Genomic DNA, 18,402 nt, shown 5'->3' with positions numbered 1-18,402 from the left:
GTATACACATTTGTGTACTTTTGTTCCTGCAGTATTTGATGTTAACTGACATAAAGTTTCTGTGAAATCGTTTTAACAGAATCGTAAACCATTATTTTTGATTACATGAAAAAATGCAATTTTTTAAACCTAATGAAATAAACAATAACTTCATTGATAGTAATGTAAATAAAACATCGAACAAATTGTTTATTCCCCTGAATTATTAAAGTTAGATGTGTTTAAGAAGTATTATCAAATGCATAACGATAATGGCAGTTTATTACAGATACAAATTAGTTATATACTTAAATTGGTTGTGAGATTTTATTTGCTCTAAAAAAGTCATTTAGAAAATAAGAGTTGTTTGTAACATACAAGTTAATTTGTTCTAGTTTGCGGACGAAATCTTACATTGTCCATTATTCTTAAAATCTCTCCAGGTAAATGTAAGAATAAATCAAACATAGTGGCATTTTTCTACAATATGAAATGCTTGTTAGCTGGGTATAAGAAGCAATTACATATTAAGACCCGAATTGTTTGACTTTAAATTATAAGCAGTTTTTTTACAGTTACAATGCTTTAAATTACTTTGTCTGTAAAAAAAGCTATACAATGGGACGTTTGGGCGGTGCCCACCACAGGTATCGAAATAAGTTATTTTATGTTATAAGCCTTCAGAATTAATTAAATTGCTTGAAAATATTATATTTTCATACTATTGGCTGAGTACTTACACTTTCGAATAATCATTTATAAATTGATTATTTTTCCTTTATATTCTACAGTATTATTATTATCACGAAAATGTTTTCCATAGATGGCTAATTTTATAATTGCAAAAATCAACATGTAGAGTCATTAATCAGAATTTAAACATATTTATGATACAAACAAAAATTACAGGTTCCTGAAAAGCAAAGCATCAATTCTAATAAATATTTTGCAGTTGTTTTTTCTCGAAAAAGTGAAAGTAATTGTCACTTGAGACATAACTGTTTGTCTAATTTTAGTATTTAATAAAACTTTAAGAATATCCTCTAACTGCTTTAGCACATATAATATATTGATTGATGAATAATCCAATAAATAATTTTAGTTTTGCTTTATTTTATGAGCAATACAGTAAACTAGTTATAAATGATGAAACTTTCAAAATGTAGGTTTTTTTATTTTTAGAAAAGCGTGCTTCTTTTATAAGGGTTCTATATTCAGTTATAAAATTCATTGTTTTCTAATCCCATAGCATTGCCAAGATTACTGTACATACTTTTTTATATTAATGATGTTATTTATGTTCGTGTAAGTGCGTAAAGCTCGTCAAAATGATCTATTGTCGCCAGAGGGCAGACCTCTTGAAATGTTTGATATGCACTGATTGTTACTGGCTCTTGGTTGGAGGAAGTATACGATCAGAAACAGGCTCGCTTGTGTGCACACGAGGTCTTGCAATCTCACGCTGCAAGGGAAAGTAGTAACCGTTGGGTTATAATAACTGTTCTCTCCGAAAAGCAGAGACGAGTTTCTTACTAACGTTTCAGGTAGGTTAAAATATATGAATTTTTATATGGAAAACATATATGTTTTCTAATAACAGATATTATGATTAGTAGAAAATAGATTATCAAAAATAAATATTTTAATAATTACTCACTGAATGATCGAAAGAAAAGTTAATACAACAAAGATTGTCGCTTAGATTAATAACAAACTTCTTCATGTAATTTTACTCAACAATGTTTAAAGATTCATCTAAACGTTAATTGCTAAAGTTGTTATTTTAATAATATTAATTAGTAAGTTATTTCTCGGCGATATAAAGTCGTTCTTTTATGTTTGTTTCAACTTTAAACAAAAACTGACAGGAGATGCTAAGTTCAAGAACTCTACTGCAATACGTGAAATTATTTCTTAAAAAACGAATTAACAAGTCATATAAAATTATTGATAAGGAACATTTGTATATTAATAAAGTTATATTTCTTTATTTATGTTGCATTTAGTATAGCTATATTTTCTGAAAAAAATAATTCCTTTTACACAGATATTTAAGAGAGATAAATGGTATATTTTTACCATCATTTACAAATGTATTTAAAAAAAATAGTGTTATTGACGTAACTTAATGATATTTTCTTAAATGATGCAGAAATAACTTTAAGAAACCTGTAAGCCTGTATAACATCTCATCAGATTAATATATATATGTGTGCGTGTATGTATGATAGTATCAAAAATACCATATGTCTTTAATGTACACACAGGACTGCTCCTAAAAATGCAATGCATCCCTTATGCCTCTTCAGATTTTACTTTCTTCCAAGTACTTTACTTGTGTATGAAGCAGAGAAATTATGATTGTTAAGAGGATAAATATTAAAAACTGTAGCGAGTTATAACTCACAATGTTACCAATGTACAAAGTTTGAAAATACCACCAGAAATTTCTATTCGACAACACAACCTTTTAATTTGTTAAAATATAGCACACAGAAAGGATGATTTTGACATTAGTTTTTCATCAAATTCACAATAACGTGACTTATAGAAAGCGGGGAACAGCGCTTTTTTATGAGAATTATTATATCGTGAGCAATCGGCGTTTCTCAGTCTCAAAGGTTGTATTATGGTCTTTATGGGGAACGGCTGAATATTTTGGTACTATGATACTAGACAAAAGAATTAAAATTACCCATAAAACACATCATAATAAAAACTTGGAATTTACTTATTCGTAAAAATGTTGAAAACATTGTACTTTTTTTACACTAGAATACAGAAAATCTGTAATAAACAACAGAAGTAAAAATATTTATTTTAAAATATTTGTTTAATATTAATAAAAAACGCGCAAGATTATTATTTATCAATTAGCAGTATGTTATAGATTGTTTTTGTTTTAAAATAAGCACAAAGTTACACAAGAGGCCATCTGTGCTCTGCCCACAACAGGTATCGAAACCCGGATTTTACCGTTGTAAGTCCGCAGATATACCATTGAGCCACTGGGGGGGGGGCGTATGCTATAGAATGTTGATCTTTATATATAAACACAAATTTATATATGTCCGTTATAATTCTTATATGTCATAGATTTTAGATATAGTAATCCTCTTCTTGTGTTTTTATTCGCACCACATTGTTTGTATCCCAGTTTTGGTCTATACCCACTTCTAACGTTTGATATTGATCAATTTGGTTTGATTTGTTTTGAATTTTGCGCAAAGCTACACGAGGGCTATCTGCGCTGACTTTGATCAGAAAAAAACTATTATGTCAATACGTACACGATTTAAAATAGCATATTTATCAATTTTGGTAGCGAAATAGTAACTTATGCTGTAGATATTTATATATATAATATAAAAGCGCAAATTAATTTTTATCTTTGATCATAGAAAAATTTTCGAAGTATTATACATACAAAATGTAAGTGAAAAGTTATATAACACAGTCAGAATCATACGATGTTTCTTATTTAAATGTTGCCAAACCATACATTCTGCGACTCTGTTATTTGTACATTTTATGTTATATTCACTAATTTAACCAAAATATTTAGATGTGTGTGTGTGTGTGTGTATTTATGATTTCAAAACAGTTATGAGTTACGTTTGTTACTAAAGCTATTGTTTGAACAATACCAACTGGATATTTGTAACATATATTTATTTACAATTTCCGATTTAATCGTTGACTCATTTCAGAGATTACATTTTTTACACTTATTTCTGCCTTGAACTGTATGTCAAATATCAAGGCTTATTTGTAAATGAAAGTGAATAAAGCAATTTAGTTAAATATTGGATGTATGTTTTGTGGTGCGAATAATGTACTCAAAACGTTTCACCAGTTACTACCAAAAGTACGAGTTTAGTATGATGTTAATTAACTTTGAATTTCTGTAATATGAAACTACTATTTTTACATAAAGCTATTATATTGAATAAATAATTATCTTTCTAACGTTTGTGTTAAGCTAGAAAATTAGAGAGGAGAGGTAAAGCACTCTAGATTACCTTAATAAAATTATGTACTAACAATATGCAAAGCACGAATGTTTGTTAGTTTAGCAGCTGTTTATATGATGTCATAACGAATTTGTAGTATAATTATATTAATTTCTACTACTTCCGTTGTGTGATCTATAGTTAGAACAAAAATATAATTTCTTTAAAAACAGCTCATTAATTCTAATAATGTTCGCTATACCTAACAGTTAGAAAATATTCTACTAAATGAACTGTCTTGAAAATGTTATCGTGCTGTAGAATATGATTAATGAAACGATATTGCTTGTAGCAATAAATAAGTGTTGGACTTAAAGTGAACATGTTGCACTCTTATAGTATTGACTTACGACACAAAGCATAAAATTTAGAAACAAAAGCTTTCCAAAACAATCTGTTACACAAATAGTAAAAAGTCAATATTTTTCCAGTATTATGTAACTTAAAAATTTGTTTTTTGTTTGCCTATAGCATGTAAGTTTGTGACAAAAATAATTATTGCGAAAAGATAAATGAATTTTAATCAGTTTTGTAACTTATGTACGAGTTATGTCTATTTATGTTTGACATCAATGAATTACATATATATTTAATTCACTAGTTTGAGAAAGACAATAACGTGTATAGGTTTATTAATTATTTACTAAATGTCTTCGTTCTTCCAAACAAATAATATAATAAACACCAGGTGACATGTCTAAGGTAACTTTCATTATATAAAATGTAATCAAGAAAAAAATATTTTTTGTACTTTTTATTCTATGTAGACTAACTAAGCTCTAAGCTGGGTTTCGATATCCATGATGGGAAGAGGATAGATAACCCATTGTGTAGTTTGTGCTTGTTTCCTAACAAAATAATTGTTACGATAAATATTATGAATGATCACCCTTTTTAAAATGTTTTTTTAACCTATGAGTAATTGAGTTGGTTAGAAACACGTGTCTGCTAAACAATTTTTATTATTCTAATGCTATTCTGTGTTAAAAACATAAGAAATGTCAATTTTATTTCGAATTACTCTTTATTTTCTTGAACACAATATATGTGTAAAAATTTTAGATCAAAAGTCATTCTCACAATTCATGTAATAGCCTTTAACATTTTATAGCTACTGTCAGTTAATTTAAAATTAACTAAGCTAGTAAAACTTTTTTTTAATTTCTCGCAATGCTACCCGAGGGCTATCTGCGCTAGCCGTCCCTAATTTAGCAGTGTAAGACTAGAGAGAAGGCAGCAAGCCATCACCACCTACCGCCGCCAACTCTTGGGCTACTCTTTTACCAATGAATAGTGGAATTAACCGTCATATTATAACGTCCCCACGGCTAAGAAGGCGAGCATGTTTGGTACGACCGGGATTCGAAACCGCGACCTTCGGATTACGAGTCGAACGTCTTAACACGCTTGGCCATGCTGGGCTGCTAGTAAAACTACTGGTTTTACATCTGAAAGTAAAAACCTGAATGTACAATTCAATCAGCCTCAAACGTGGGTTATACTTTAGCATAACAAAAACAAATTATGATAAATCTAAGCGTTCTAAAACTGAACGGATAAATTTCACAGTGCTATAAATAGTTACACATGATAAGTATGCAAGTGTACAACTCCACAGTGAGCTTGTTGCCTCAATGAGTTATGTAATATGGTAAATGTATTAGTTTGTTTGTTTGTTTTGGAATTTCGCACAAAGCTACTCGAGGGCTATCTGTCACTAATTTAGCAGCGTAAGACTAGAGGGAAGGCAGCTAGTCATCACCACCCACGGCCAACTCTTGGGCTACTCTTTTACCAACGAAAGGTGGGATTGACCGCAACCTATAACGCCCCCACGGCTGGAAAGGCGAGCATGTTTGGATGTTTGGCGCGACTCGGGCGCGAACCCGCGACCCTCAGATTACGAAGCGCACGCCTTAACGCGCTAGGCCATGCCAGGCCCAGATGTATCACTAAGATAATGTATGATATACACACACACACACACACACACACACACACACACACACATTCTATTTCCGTGTATACAACAATTATATCATTTGGTTAAGCACATTTAAAAAATAATAATAGGTATACCAATGACTTTTGATTATTTAAGCTGTGTTGTTAATTTATAGCTTCATTATTAAGAAAATAAGTTTAAAAATAATTTTCCAGATTCAGAATTAATTTTCTCAACATATAAATATACTGATGGTTTAATTAATATTAATAATCCTATAAAAGGTAATTACACAGATAACGTATATCCCACATTTCTACATATGGAGAACGCTTTTTATTTTATATATTAAGATAATTGATAATTATAGTAATATTGATATTTATGATAAAGCAATGATTCCACATTTCAAATATTTAGATTTTCTTCTTCAAACAGTAATGTACCAAGAAATGTCATCGGTGCTGTAGGAGTTGTGAGAATGTAAAGTCTTTAATATCTATTATTAATATATTATACGTAAAATGACTTTAATCGATTTGATGACAAAAGCGTTCATTAAATATTTTACCTTGTATAATAATGAACACACAAACTATTTATGTAAATGTCAAAATAATGATCTGAATGGAATTATAATATACACAGTGAAAAATAATTTTTAAGATGTATTGTAGGAAAAGTAATTTAAATTAATTAATTTGAACATTTCATTCCTTATATAAGTGGATTAGTGTAGCTGAATCACATTCCCTGCATAAAACCTTGTACTACACGGAACTTTAAAGATATTGAAGATCCACATAGTTGCATGGAAGGGTGAAAAATGAAAAGTGTATTAATAATGTAGGTTAGACTTAGTATAGTAAAAAAATAATTATTTTCTGGGCAACCACGTCACACATTTGACTGAATATAGCGGATGGTGGTGAAATATGTGGGACATTGTGGGCTAGAACACACATACCTGTTCTTCTTTCTCTCTCTCTCTTCTAAGCATGTGAGAGTGGTGGCGTTGAGGTTAAACTGGATTGACGGGAAATCTCAAACGCAGTATGGGTCTTACTTTCGCAAGTACTTTAAAAAAGCCAAGACACATTATATGTGACCCATCTTGAGATTAGTACCACGGTACTGGATGTTTGATCTGTAGCTAGAATTTTGTTTTCTTCTTTTTCTTCTTTCTCGCCATAAAATTGCATTTAATTCTGTTTCACCTACGGGTTGAATGCGCCGTCCTTCCTTTTTATGTAATTTGTTTTATAAAATTTTTGTATCTTTCTTACACACACATATATATTTTTATATATACGTACAAAATCATGAGTTGCCCAAAAGTCTTTTTTTTCATTTAAGTAAACATTTTATTTTTAATTTGAAATATAAAAGATCCAAGACGAAATGGAAGTTTCAGATAATGTATCGCATTTTATAGAGTGGAAATATGATGACGCGACTCTTTGGAATCTGAGCGAATCCCTTTATGGCTACATCTGTACCAAAACATTTTTGTTACATTTCTTAATTCTCAGTGCACCTAAAATCCATACATTCTCCTGACTCTTATGGTTCTAGATTGAGTAACGTAATGCTTGATCCTTTGATATGGCATGATATTTATAACAATATTTAATTTCTTCCATATTTATATAGCTCTGAGATGCAAAGCATGCTTTTAGCATTTTTTTCATTCTAAATGGCGAACACCGTTATTAATTTTGAGACTGCGTCAGTTGAACTCGAAACAACTATTTGACTACAATTACATCGCTTTCCTCCAGCCTCACCCCAAATAATAACCTTATTTCCTTTCAAAAATTTCCCTCCGAAACATCCATAAGCAAGGAACCAATACCTGTTTGTACTGATGACTAAAGTATTAATTACAACTCTCTAAACAATAGACTTGTGTTCTACAATATAGTGGCCCGGAATGACCTAGAGGTTAAGGCAATCGGCTCGTAATCCGAGGGTCTCGAATTCAAATCCCGTCACATCAAATATGGTCGCCCTTTCAGCCGTGGGAACATTACAATGTTACGATCAATCTCACTATTCGTTGGTAAAAGAGTAGCCCAAGAGTTGGCAGTGGGTTTTGATGACTAGCTTCCTTCCCTCTAGTCTTACTTGCTAAATTAAAGACGGCTAGCACTGATAGTCCTCGTGTAGCTCTGCGCAAAATTAAAAAAGGAAGAAACAATATAGGATGAAAAATTATAAAAAAGTTAACGAAATTGCAAATATTTTCTCTTACATAATTTAATGATTTACTTTATTTTTTTATTTAGAAACAAACATTTTAATTTATCTAAAGCAATTTCAACAGACATCTTGGACTGTTTATAAACGAACGTTCTTAACTTCTTCCATACCACTAACCAAGATTTCCAAAGAAAACATCTATAAGAATACTTGATTGCCTTATAAAAATGTCTAAATTTCTAAAATTATTCTCCTGACTTTTAAAGATTTAGAAATTGATGGGAAAATTAGAAAGTATTTGAGAAGAGCCTTTTAAACGAGTTCTAAATCATTTTGAAGTTCCTAATTCTTAAAATATTTTTAAAGAAATTTCCATAGGTGGTGCTATTATATGGTCTTATATTATGCATGCAGGATTCCTGTATATTAAGCAAGGAATATTCAGTCTTTCAAAAGCAAAACAAAAATTCAGAATTATTCTGGTGATCATGGCACGTTCACGACTCTTATGTTTATTCAATTTAGAAGGCTAAAACAAAAACAAACGATGCACATTTCACATGTTTTAGATGGACAAAATTTTGAGACGTAAAATGTGGCACCTTCAACGTATAGTTCAAATTATTAAATCGTCCTATATATTTTTAACCAATTGTGGATCATAGGAAAAAAAAATATTTAATTTAGTTCTCTTGTAACTAACATAACACTTTAACTGAGCTTTCTTAAATATTTATGTTTTAAATTAATCTCATATACATAATTTGTGGTGCAAAAGATGAAAATATATTACAATTATCATTTTCTAAATGTATTCTGTATTCTTATTACTCAATAGCCTAAAATGCATAATTTTGAGCCCTGTTAATCAAATACTAGTTTAGTAGCCTAAATCCCATTTCTTACAGATAGCTGAGCTGTAGCGTTTGGAAAGTTTAGTAGATAAGTAAGAACGGTTTAAATAATATTTTGTTTTTATTCATGAGAATAGTATATATTATCAATAGTATATTATAGCATGTAAAAAACAGTGTTTTGTACGAATAATGAAGCCTTAGATGTAATATCCTTGCAATATAAGAATTTGAAGGCAATACACTAAAAGTTAGAATAATTTCTTTTGTCAATAAATTATGTATTTCATCTAATTATTTATAGGTTATTATTAATTAATTTGATATTATATTTTATTATATAAAATAGTAGTTTGTTTCCTTTGAGTTAAAAATAGTAATTTAAAAGAAAACATAAATGTTTAGAATCATTCGTGGTTTCACAATTTATGGAATAGCTTTCGTGGTTTGAACATCGCCCGACATGGTCAGGTGGTTAAAGCACTTGTGTGGTGATCCGAGGGTCGCGGGTTCGAATCTCAGTCACGCAAAATATTCTCGCTCTCTCAGCCGGTGGAGTGTTATATTCTGATGGTCAATCTACTATTCGTTGGTAAAAGATTAGCCCAAGAGTTGGCGATGGTTGGTGATGATGAGCTGGCTTCCCTCTAGTCTTACACTACTAAATTAGGGACGGCTAGCGCAGACAGCCCTCGTGTGGCTTTACGCGAAATTAAAAACAAACCTGATTTGAACGCCATTTAGAAGCTACGAAGCATGATATAAGTAATTATATTTTTCATAAGACAATATGTTAAGCCCATTAACATTTTTAGACTATTTTCCTAATATAATTCTTAACAAAGACTAAAATAGCAGCCCCGTAGTTAAGGCACTCGACTCATAATCTGAAAGGCGCTGGTTTGAATCCCCGTCACACCAAACATGCTCGCCCTTTCAACCGTGTGGTCGTTATAATTTTCGATCAATGCCACTATTCGTTGGCAAAATTAGTAGCCCAAGAGATGGCGGTATTTGGTGATCACTACCTGGCTTTACCCTAGTGTTACACTGCTAAATTAGAGACGGGTAGCGCAGATAACCCTCGTGTAGCTTTGCGCGAAATTCAAAACAAACAAACTAACTTACTAAAACAGTGTATAATAACAATATTTGAACCACGCTTTAATTGTCTTACATTGAAAACAAGAAGTTTCGCTCAGTCCAGAGCTCATTAGGTCGGCTGGAATACACAACATATAATTGTGATTGAAATACTGTTATTATGATGTAAAAGGTTTTTATAAGCCAACGAAGGACGATTTACGAGGGCTGTTCAAAAAATACGCGGACTGACGTCATAAAACAAAATGTACTTTATTTAGAAGTTACAGGTCTGGGACCCCTTCAAGGTACTCTTCTCCCCAACGCACACACTTATCCCAACGGTGTTTCCACTTGTTGAAACAGTCCTGGTACGCTTCTTTTGTAATGTCCTCCAGCTCCTTCGTCGCATTTGCCTTAATCTTGGGAATCGTCTCAAATCTTCTTCCTTTCAAGGGTCTTTTGAGTTTGGGGAACAAGAAAACATTGCAAGGAGCAAGGTCAGGTGAGTAGGGGAGATGGGAAAGAACAGTGATCGAGTGTTTGGCCAAAAACGCACGAGTTCTGAGGCACAAATTTCGCAGCAACGCGGTGCATCTTCAATTTTTCGGTCAAAATCTCGTAACAAGATCCAAGTGATATCCCACACTCTTCAGCAAGCTCCCTGACAGTCAGACGTCGATTTGCCCGCACCAGGGTGTTGATTTTGTCGACGTGGAAGGACGTCCAGGACGCTCATCATCTTCAATGGACTGTCGACTATCCTTAAAACGTTCATGCCACTTGAAACATGCCGTACGCTTCATAGCAACATCACCGTAAGCCGTGTTAAGCATAGCAAAAGTTTCAGTCGCAGATTTTCCAAGTTTAACACAAAATTTCGCAGCAAGTCATTGCTCCTTCAGGTCATTCATTCTGAAATCCGCCAAACGAAAAAATCGCACTTCACTTAAAACCGCGTAGCTAATACACAAATGAAGATATCTGCAATCGGGAAATGGCATCGTAATCAGCTTATCTGTGCGAACCTAGCGACACCAAGCGGATTCCACTGCAACCAACTGGAGCCGCGCAATTCAAACAGTCCGCGTATTTTTTGAACAGACCTCGTAATTAATTATAATTGTCGTAAGGGATTATGTTAGGCCTATTATATTTATAACACCACATTCCTGAAGTTGTCCCTTACGGATGTTTAAGAATTACAAAAACGTATAACACTAATGTCTAAATCAAACGTACGACAAATTTAATTAATTGTATCATACATCGTCACGTTCTAAAAGTATTCACGCCATAACAGTCGCTGTGTAATGAGCAGACTTAATAAACAATATTCCGATCACTGCAGTTTTCGTCGTCATCTAGTCGGCCTGAAGAGTTTTAACGATTTAACGAAAGTTGTCGTCGGCAATGACATTACCAGTATATTGTGGTTGAATTACTGTTACTATACACTCTTCTAACTTTTAAAAATGCTTAAGGAACTCAATTAAGAATGTTGAAAAAGTACAATGGGTCCAACGTAGAGTCTTAAAACAAATATAACTAATTTATAGAATATACGAAAATAATGAATGCTCTAAGTCGTTTTGATAATGATGAGCCTAATAATTCCATATATTAAACTGCCTTTAGCAATGGTATATTAAACGACAGTAGTTTAACAGTCGAGAGGAGCAATGGACATCGTTACACAGAAATATGCAATATTTGTTTTTGTTAAAGTTCATTTAAAAAATAATTGCATACATTGTATTTATTTTACAAAAATTATTGCAAGCATATATTAGATACAACTGTTATGATTTTCAGAACATAAATTTTAACAAGAAGTTACTCTTCTATGTCATTCCAACACTGGATAAAAACGAGTAGAGGTAGGTTATGCTGACTTGCTTTCATCCAACGACCTTTATTATCTTCAAGTCACATCCCAAGCTATACAACCAAATTATACTTAAACTCACGCAACTGTAGAAAAACAAAAACTTTTTTCTTTTATTCCAACTAATAGGAAAAGTTACTTTGAGAATTCGGTCTTGGATTAGCTTGTGAAATGTAATGGGCATTGCATAATTTGAAAAAAAAAAACACACAAAAAAGTGAAGGTCAACTAACGCCATGATATAACTAAAACAATTCTAATATATATGCGTGTGTTACATTTTACAGGCTATAGGAGCAGAATAAGTAAAACATACGACCCACAACGTATCAATATTTATAATTCATTGCATTTTTGATGTCAAGTAAATATAAATTTTTCTACAAATATATGCTAGTGGTTTAAGTTAGAAAACAATGACCCTCTATAAATGTAAATGTATTTAAAAAATACCAAAAAATGTTTCAGAGGAAAAAAATGAAAACTTAAGAATGTATCAATGAATAGGATATCCTCCATATCCTTATTGCCAAACCAAAGAACAACGGTTAGCGTGCCGTGCTAAGGTTTGGAAGATCTAAGGTTTGAGCTGCGGCATACTCCTGAGCACGCCTCGCAGTTTTGGCTGCGAGAGAACTGTAACGGTGACAGTCACTCACGCTGTCCGGTCAATATTAATCACATATAAAGCGACTGGTGCTCTGGTTAACAACTCTTACTTAATTAAGAACGTCTGATTGTTAGGTGGCTCTAATATATAGTCATTTAGCCCTTGTTTCGTATAATATGCTGTTCAGGTTGAAAGATCTGAAAAACCTATTTTATTGTCAGTTGTCTCTAACATAGTCATTTAGCTCTCACAATGTATAAAGTGCTGTTTCGGTTGAAAATACAAAATACCTAATTCACTGTCACGAAGTATTAGTGTTTTTGTCCTTAAAGGCATATTTTCTTATAACAAAGTCACATCGGGCTATCTGTTAAGTATACCGAGGGGAATCAAACCCTTTGTTTTAGCATTGTAAATCCAAAGATTTACTGCTGCCCCGTCGTGTGAAATTGTCCATAAGGAAATTACTTTGTTTTAATTTTATTTTTTTGAAGCAGTTTTGTTTTTGATTAGTGTATTGTCGATTTAAGAGTTTTAACTTTAGAAAGTTCAGAGTTCGCATTTGTGTGATTCTAGAGTCCTCGGTTGTTGTCTTTGTGGGTTTTAAAATAGGTGTTGTCATGGTCCAGAAGAAAATTTTTTTTCGGTTCGTTTGTGTGAACATAAAACTTTAAAAACAGAAGATAACGACATTGAAAAAAGAAAGATAAGAATAGAATTATTATGCTTTTTTTTTCCTCACACTGGACTGAAATTTTTTGAGCTCAAATAACCAGTAGTCTTATTAAAGGGATAATTTTAAGAATTATTTTATATCGTTTTATTTTTTTTTTAGTATATCTGTCCCTGGCATTGCGAACATTTGATTTTCATCACACAAAAACCAGCATTTATAAAGTTTAAATAATTTGTAATTATATTTGAATAAATATAATACCTGAGGTTAAAGGCCGTTAACGTTAAATTTGTTGTAAACTGTTCAGAATGTTGGAACACACTATTTCTTGTGCGTTTATAACATAGATTACGACTCCAATGAGTCCAAACATTTTCGAGACGCAACTACTGCTATTATTTAAAATGTGCGCTTAAATGTTCATTAGATATTAACAGTCACAAAGTATATCATAAACTTTCTGCTTGTTTTCATTCATAATATTTAATGAATAATACTAAAAGTAGTATCCTGAGCTTCTAGAGAAGTTTAAAAGTATGATATTTAGTTTTTTGTTTGTTTGTTTGTTTGTTTGGAAATTTCGCACAAAGCTACTCGAGGGCTATCTGTGCTAGCCGTCCCTAATTTAGTGGTGTAAGACTAGAGGGAAGGCAGCTAGTCATCACCACCCACCGCCAACTCTTGGGCTACTCTTTTACCAACGAATAGTGGGATTGACTGTCATATTATAACCATCCCATGGCTGAAATTGCGAGCTTGTTTGGTGCGAATGGGATTCGAATCCGCGACCCTCAGATTACGAATCGCACACCTTAACATGCTTAGCCATGACGGGCCAAATCGTGTCAAACGCCTCATATAAAGTAAAGCTTTTTGTTTTGTTTCAATTGGTCGTATTAACAAAACACTTACATAACATTGAACATTCTATTGAACAAGAGATATATTGAAACTTAGATATATATATATATATGTATTAATAAAAGCGAAACATAAATCAAATACCATTGAATTAAAATAAACTTATTAATAGACTTTTCTTTCACGGCATACCATCAGTATCAATACCATAAACTATAGACTATATTCAATATAATCATTTTAATGACAAAAACATCTTTGCGAGAATACTCCTTATATTAAATAGAACTTAATAATAGGCTTCTTTACCATGTTATACGATCACTATCAATACCATGAACTGTAGGCTATAATCAAAATAAGCTGGTCACTGACCAGGATTCTGACACAAACCACCTTATGAAAATGCTCTACATGTTAAATTGCACTATTATCTATAATACTATGTAACAAAAGTTTTACTTTTTCTTGTTCTTGGGAGAAAGTGTTATTTCCCAATTGCTTATGCCTAATGTAAATGGAAACGACCTATTTCGCTCTTCAAACTTTGCTTTTGTGAGCTAGATAATGAAATTTTACCCATTTTCCAGAACATTCCAGGTAGATTCAGGGCTGAGAAGCTGATAGAGAATTTTCTTGAACTTACAAGAATGTTCTAGAATGTTGTAGTACTTACAAGAATATTTCAAGAACCTTTTACAATTTTCTAGAACTTTCCATAGTAGTATACAGGAGCTCACCACTCACCGCCTCAGTTTAGTTCTAGCTGCCTAAGTGAACACATAGACCATTCTGATTTTATCAGAGATGGCACCAAGAAGCTGCAAGCATTCTCCAGACGCATTCTGCTATGTACGTAGCCAATTTATCAATACAATAGCGAAAAGTACTCTGTGACAGCATCTACTAAAATGTGTGAAAATACAAGGCATATCTCGGCATGCCTGTTGGGGATCAAGACAAACCCTGGGCACCTCATTTTACCTGCAAACACTGTAAAAGAACTCTAGAAGGTAAGACGGACAATTTTTGCTTGTTTGAATAATAAAATTTTATATTATACAATTTTTAAACTTTTAAAAATTTAAATATCTTTTGATTTTTTTAATTTCCAATAGTATAGAAAAATATCACATATAAAATATTTTGTATGAGCCCCTTATACATTAGTTGTGGATGAAATAAATTAATTCTTCATAACAATTTTATTTTGCTCTTTTGCAGGGTGGTACAGAAGGGAAAAGAGAGCCATGAAGTTCGCTATTCCAAGAATTTGGCGTGAACCCACTGACCACTCAAGCAATTGCTACTTCTGCATGATGAACCCTTCCAAACACTGCCCTGAGCTCCCTGTAACCACTCCGCCAGAGAGAATGCAACCATTTTCGGAAGAGAGCAGCAAATAAGAAGAGGAGGTAAACCATTGAAGGTCCAGATTCTAATTTCAGAGGTGCAGCCGGTGCAAGAAATCCATATTACCGCAACCAAAGAGACCTCAATGACTTGATCAGAGATCCTGGTCTAACAAAATTAAATGCCGAGTTTTTGACATCTAGGCTCAAGGAGTGGGATTTGTTAGATGAAGTGTGCAAGTTGCAAGTCAGAGGAAGCGTCACCGACAATTTTCAGACTTTTTCACTCGCCAAGATATACTGGACTTTGAACGCCGCTACCAAGGAGCGTATAACGAAAACATGATGGGAGACTATATTTGGGGGCTGATACGTGGAAGTGATTTAAATTACAGTCGCAAATCTCGAAAAATTACTCACTTCTAAACACTTTTGCCCATTTTTATATAACTTTAGTAGAAATACATATAAATCTTGATTCATATGTTGTTTTATTCACACCTTATGTAAATGAAAAGGTTCAAATTTGCTCGGTTTTACATAGAAAATAAGTTATTTTCTAAATTTCATTATCCAGGTCAGAAAAGCAAAGTTTGAATCGATTAATGACCATTTTCTGTACTTTTACAACATAAGCTATTAAGAAATAACACATACTATCTAGGAACAAAATTTGCGTTACATAGTGTTATTACTCGAGTTTTTATGCGGAACATAATTCTTTAAATAATACTACACTTAATATTAATTAATTGTTAACAGAAATATTTCTTAGAAATGCATTTATCAAAAAGCATATATCACAGTAAGATATCAAATTTCTTAATGCGTTTGAAACTTAGTCTGATCTAAGAATAACTTCAGTGTGTTAATCACTATCAACATGCAGAATGATTACGTCTAACTAAATGTTCTATAAAATAAATACTAGTCAAAGAGATCATGTATAGCCGTTATTATATTTTTCTTAGTATAAATTTAAACAGTATCGAAGCCTTTAAGCTATATAAGGTGTGTTCTATAGGGCTTCAAATTTCAATATTTAATCGTTTGTTTTTTTTCTTTAATCAAAAGCGTAAATTACGTCCGAGAATATATCGTTACAGCGAGGATACCCAACTAATCAATCAATGTATTTTACTCAGTATAAGTAAGAATGGTACATTCAACCAGCTTTATTCAATAATGGCTTGAGATTTATTTTTCTAATTGATACATGAAGTTTATTTTTATCAAATAATAATGATATATATATATATATGTATGGAGAGATAGAGAAAAACGGTAGCATTCTTGGTTAGAAATTGTTCATAACACAATATGTATATAATACCCATAAAAGTTTGAAGCCGTAAACCAAAACACATTAACATGAAATAAAATACGCAGAGTATTTTACTTTATGTTAATGTGTTTTGGATATGGCTTGAAAATTTTATCGTTATAATGTAATTAATCAAAGGTTGGGATTTACTGATTTTGACGCAGTCCATCCTCATGATTTTGTTTATTCACTTGTAGCTGTCGTTACTGTTTATAATTAATATTAAAATCTCATCAAAGCAGACTATCTATACAGATCATAATTTAGTAATTTATATAAATAAGTATAATGTTCATACTATGTTGATCATATTAATAAGAATGCGAATCAGAAGAAACCCTTGATTGTATCTTACTGTTTAGAAGTTAGCTTTTTCTTGTAAATTGCTGGTTGTTTAAAGTTTCTGAAAGAAAAAAAAATCACGAGTATAGCGATGTCCGTGGTACCTTAATCATGGGTAGTTCAGACAACTGTCTATGTTCCGAATTATGCTTATGTCTCTTTGCAAACTGATTTTCCAAATTTTGGAAACATGGATTCGTTATAGATGTATAAGTCACATCCGACAAACTAAATCCAAACTAAGGGCTGTTAACTAAATATCGTTCATTTAGTTTATCAAATCGAAATTATGGACAGCTAGCATAGATATCTTAGTGTAGTTTTATATGAAAACATGAAACTGGAATCAAATCAAAATAATAATTGCACCCTGAGAAGCAGTATTGTATAACTGTGCAGAAAAGAAAAAGACGGACTAACAATATTTCGATTTTCTGTATTTCTTCCAGAGCTATTTAAAGCAGAATGTGAGATTTAGTCAAGAATAATGGCCCTGTACCTTCAGGTTTTTATTATTCTGCTATTGAAAGGTAAGCATATGTTCATATTAATTGACTGAAAAATTATAAAGGATAGCCAAAGACTGATCTACCACTTAGAAAATTTGAAATAGCTCTATATATCTGAATAATACTGGTAACTTTAATAACCTTAAACACGTGACGAAATCCTCTGAATTGAACGTGTTGATTTCTGAAGCATGTATCTAAATGAAAAACACGGCACTTTCGTGCAGTACAATCTTGTTTAATTAAGTGTTGTAACGTTCTAAAGGTTAATTTCATGAGGGTCTCACATATTATCACGCAAGTTTAACATTTACTATATCATATAATTTGGTTCAGTATTTGTGTATATTTATGTATATATAAACTTAATAAAATAAACCTTGAAAACAGAATTAACTTTACGGAGAAACATGTTTGCAGCTTGATTGTTTGTTTATGAATTTTGCGCAAAGCTACACGAGGGCTACCTGCACTAATTGTCCCTCATTTAGCAGTTTAGCACTAGAGGAAGGCAGCTAATCATTACCACCCACCGTTAACACTTGTGCGACTCTTTTACCAATGAATAGTGGGATCGACCGTCACGTTATAACGTCCCCACGGCTGAAAAGGCAAGTATGTTTGGTGTGACGGGGATTCGAACCCATGACCTTCAGATTACGTGTCAAGTACCTTAACCATCTGACCTAACATAAATTCTTATCGCACAAAATATAAGTTAGGATAATGCCATGGGATTAGATTAAGAAATGACTGAGCATATT

General features: G+C 32.2%; 1 protein-coding gene across 1 annotated transcript in view; it reads left to right on the top strand.

Annotated features, from left to right (window-relative positions):
* The first annotated feature begins 1,396 nt into the window (after nt 1-1,396).
* The window catches only part of LOC143238826 (uncharacterized), a 49,690-nt gene continuing 32,684 nt past the window's right edge, over nt 1,397-18,402 (top strand). Inside the window, exons 1-2 of the mRNA XM_076479389.1 lie at nt 1,397-1,523; nt 17,579-17,659. Coding sequence (XP_076335504.1) covers nt 17,617-17,659 — 43 coding nt within the window. The 5' untranslated portion in view covers nt 1,397-1,523; nt 17,579-17,616. The remainder of the gene's footprint in view (nt 1,524-17,578; nt 17,660-18,402) is intronic.

This window comes from Tachypleus tridentatus, chromosome 13 (assembly GCF_004210375.1).
Source record: "Tachypleus tridentatus isolate NWPU-2018 chromosome 13, ASM421037v1, whole genome shotgun sequence".
Taxonomy (NCBI): domain Eukaryota; kingdom Metazoa; phylum Arthropoda; class Merostomata; order Xiphosura; family Limulidae; genus Tachypleus; species Tachypleus tridentatus.
Note: the sequence above shows the minus strand (reverse complement) of the source record. Positions and strands in the feature narration are given on the sequence as shown.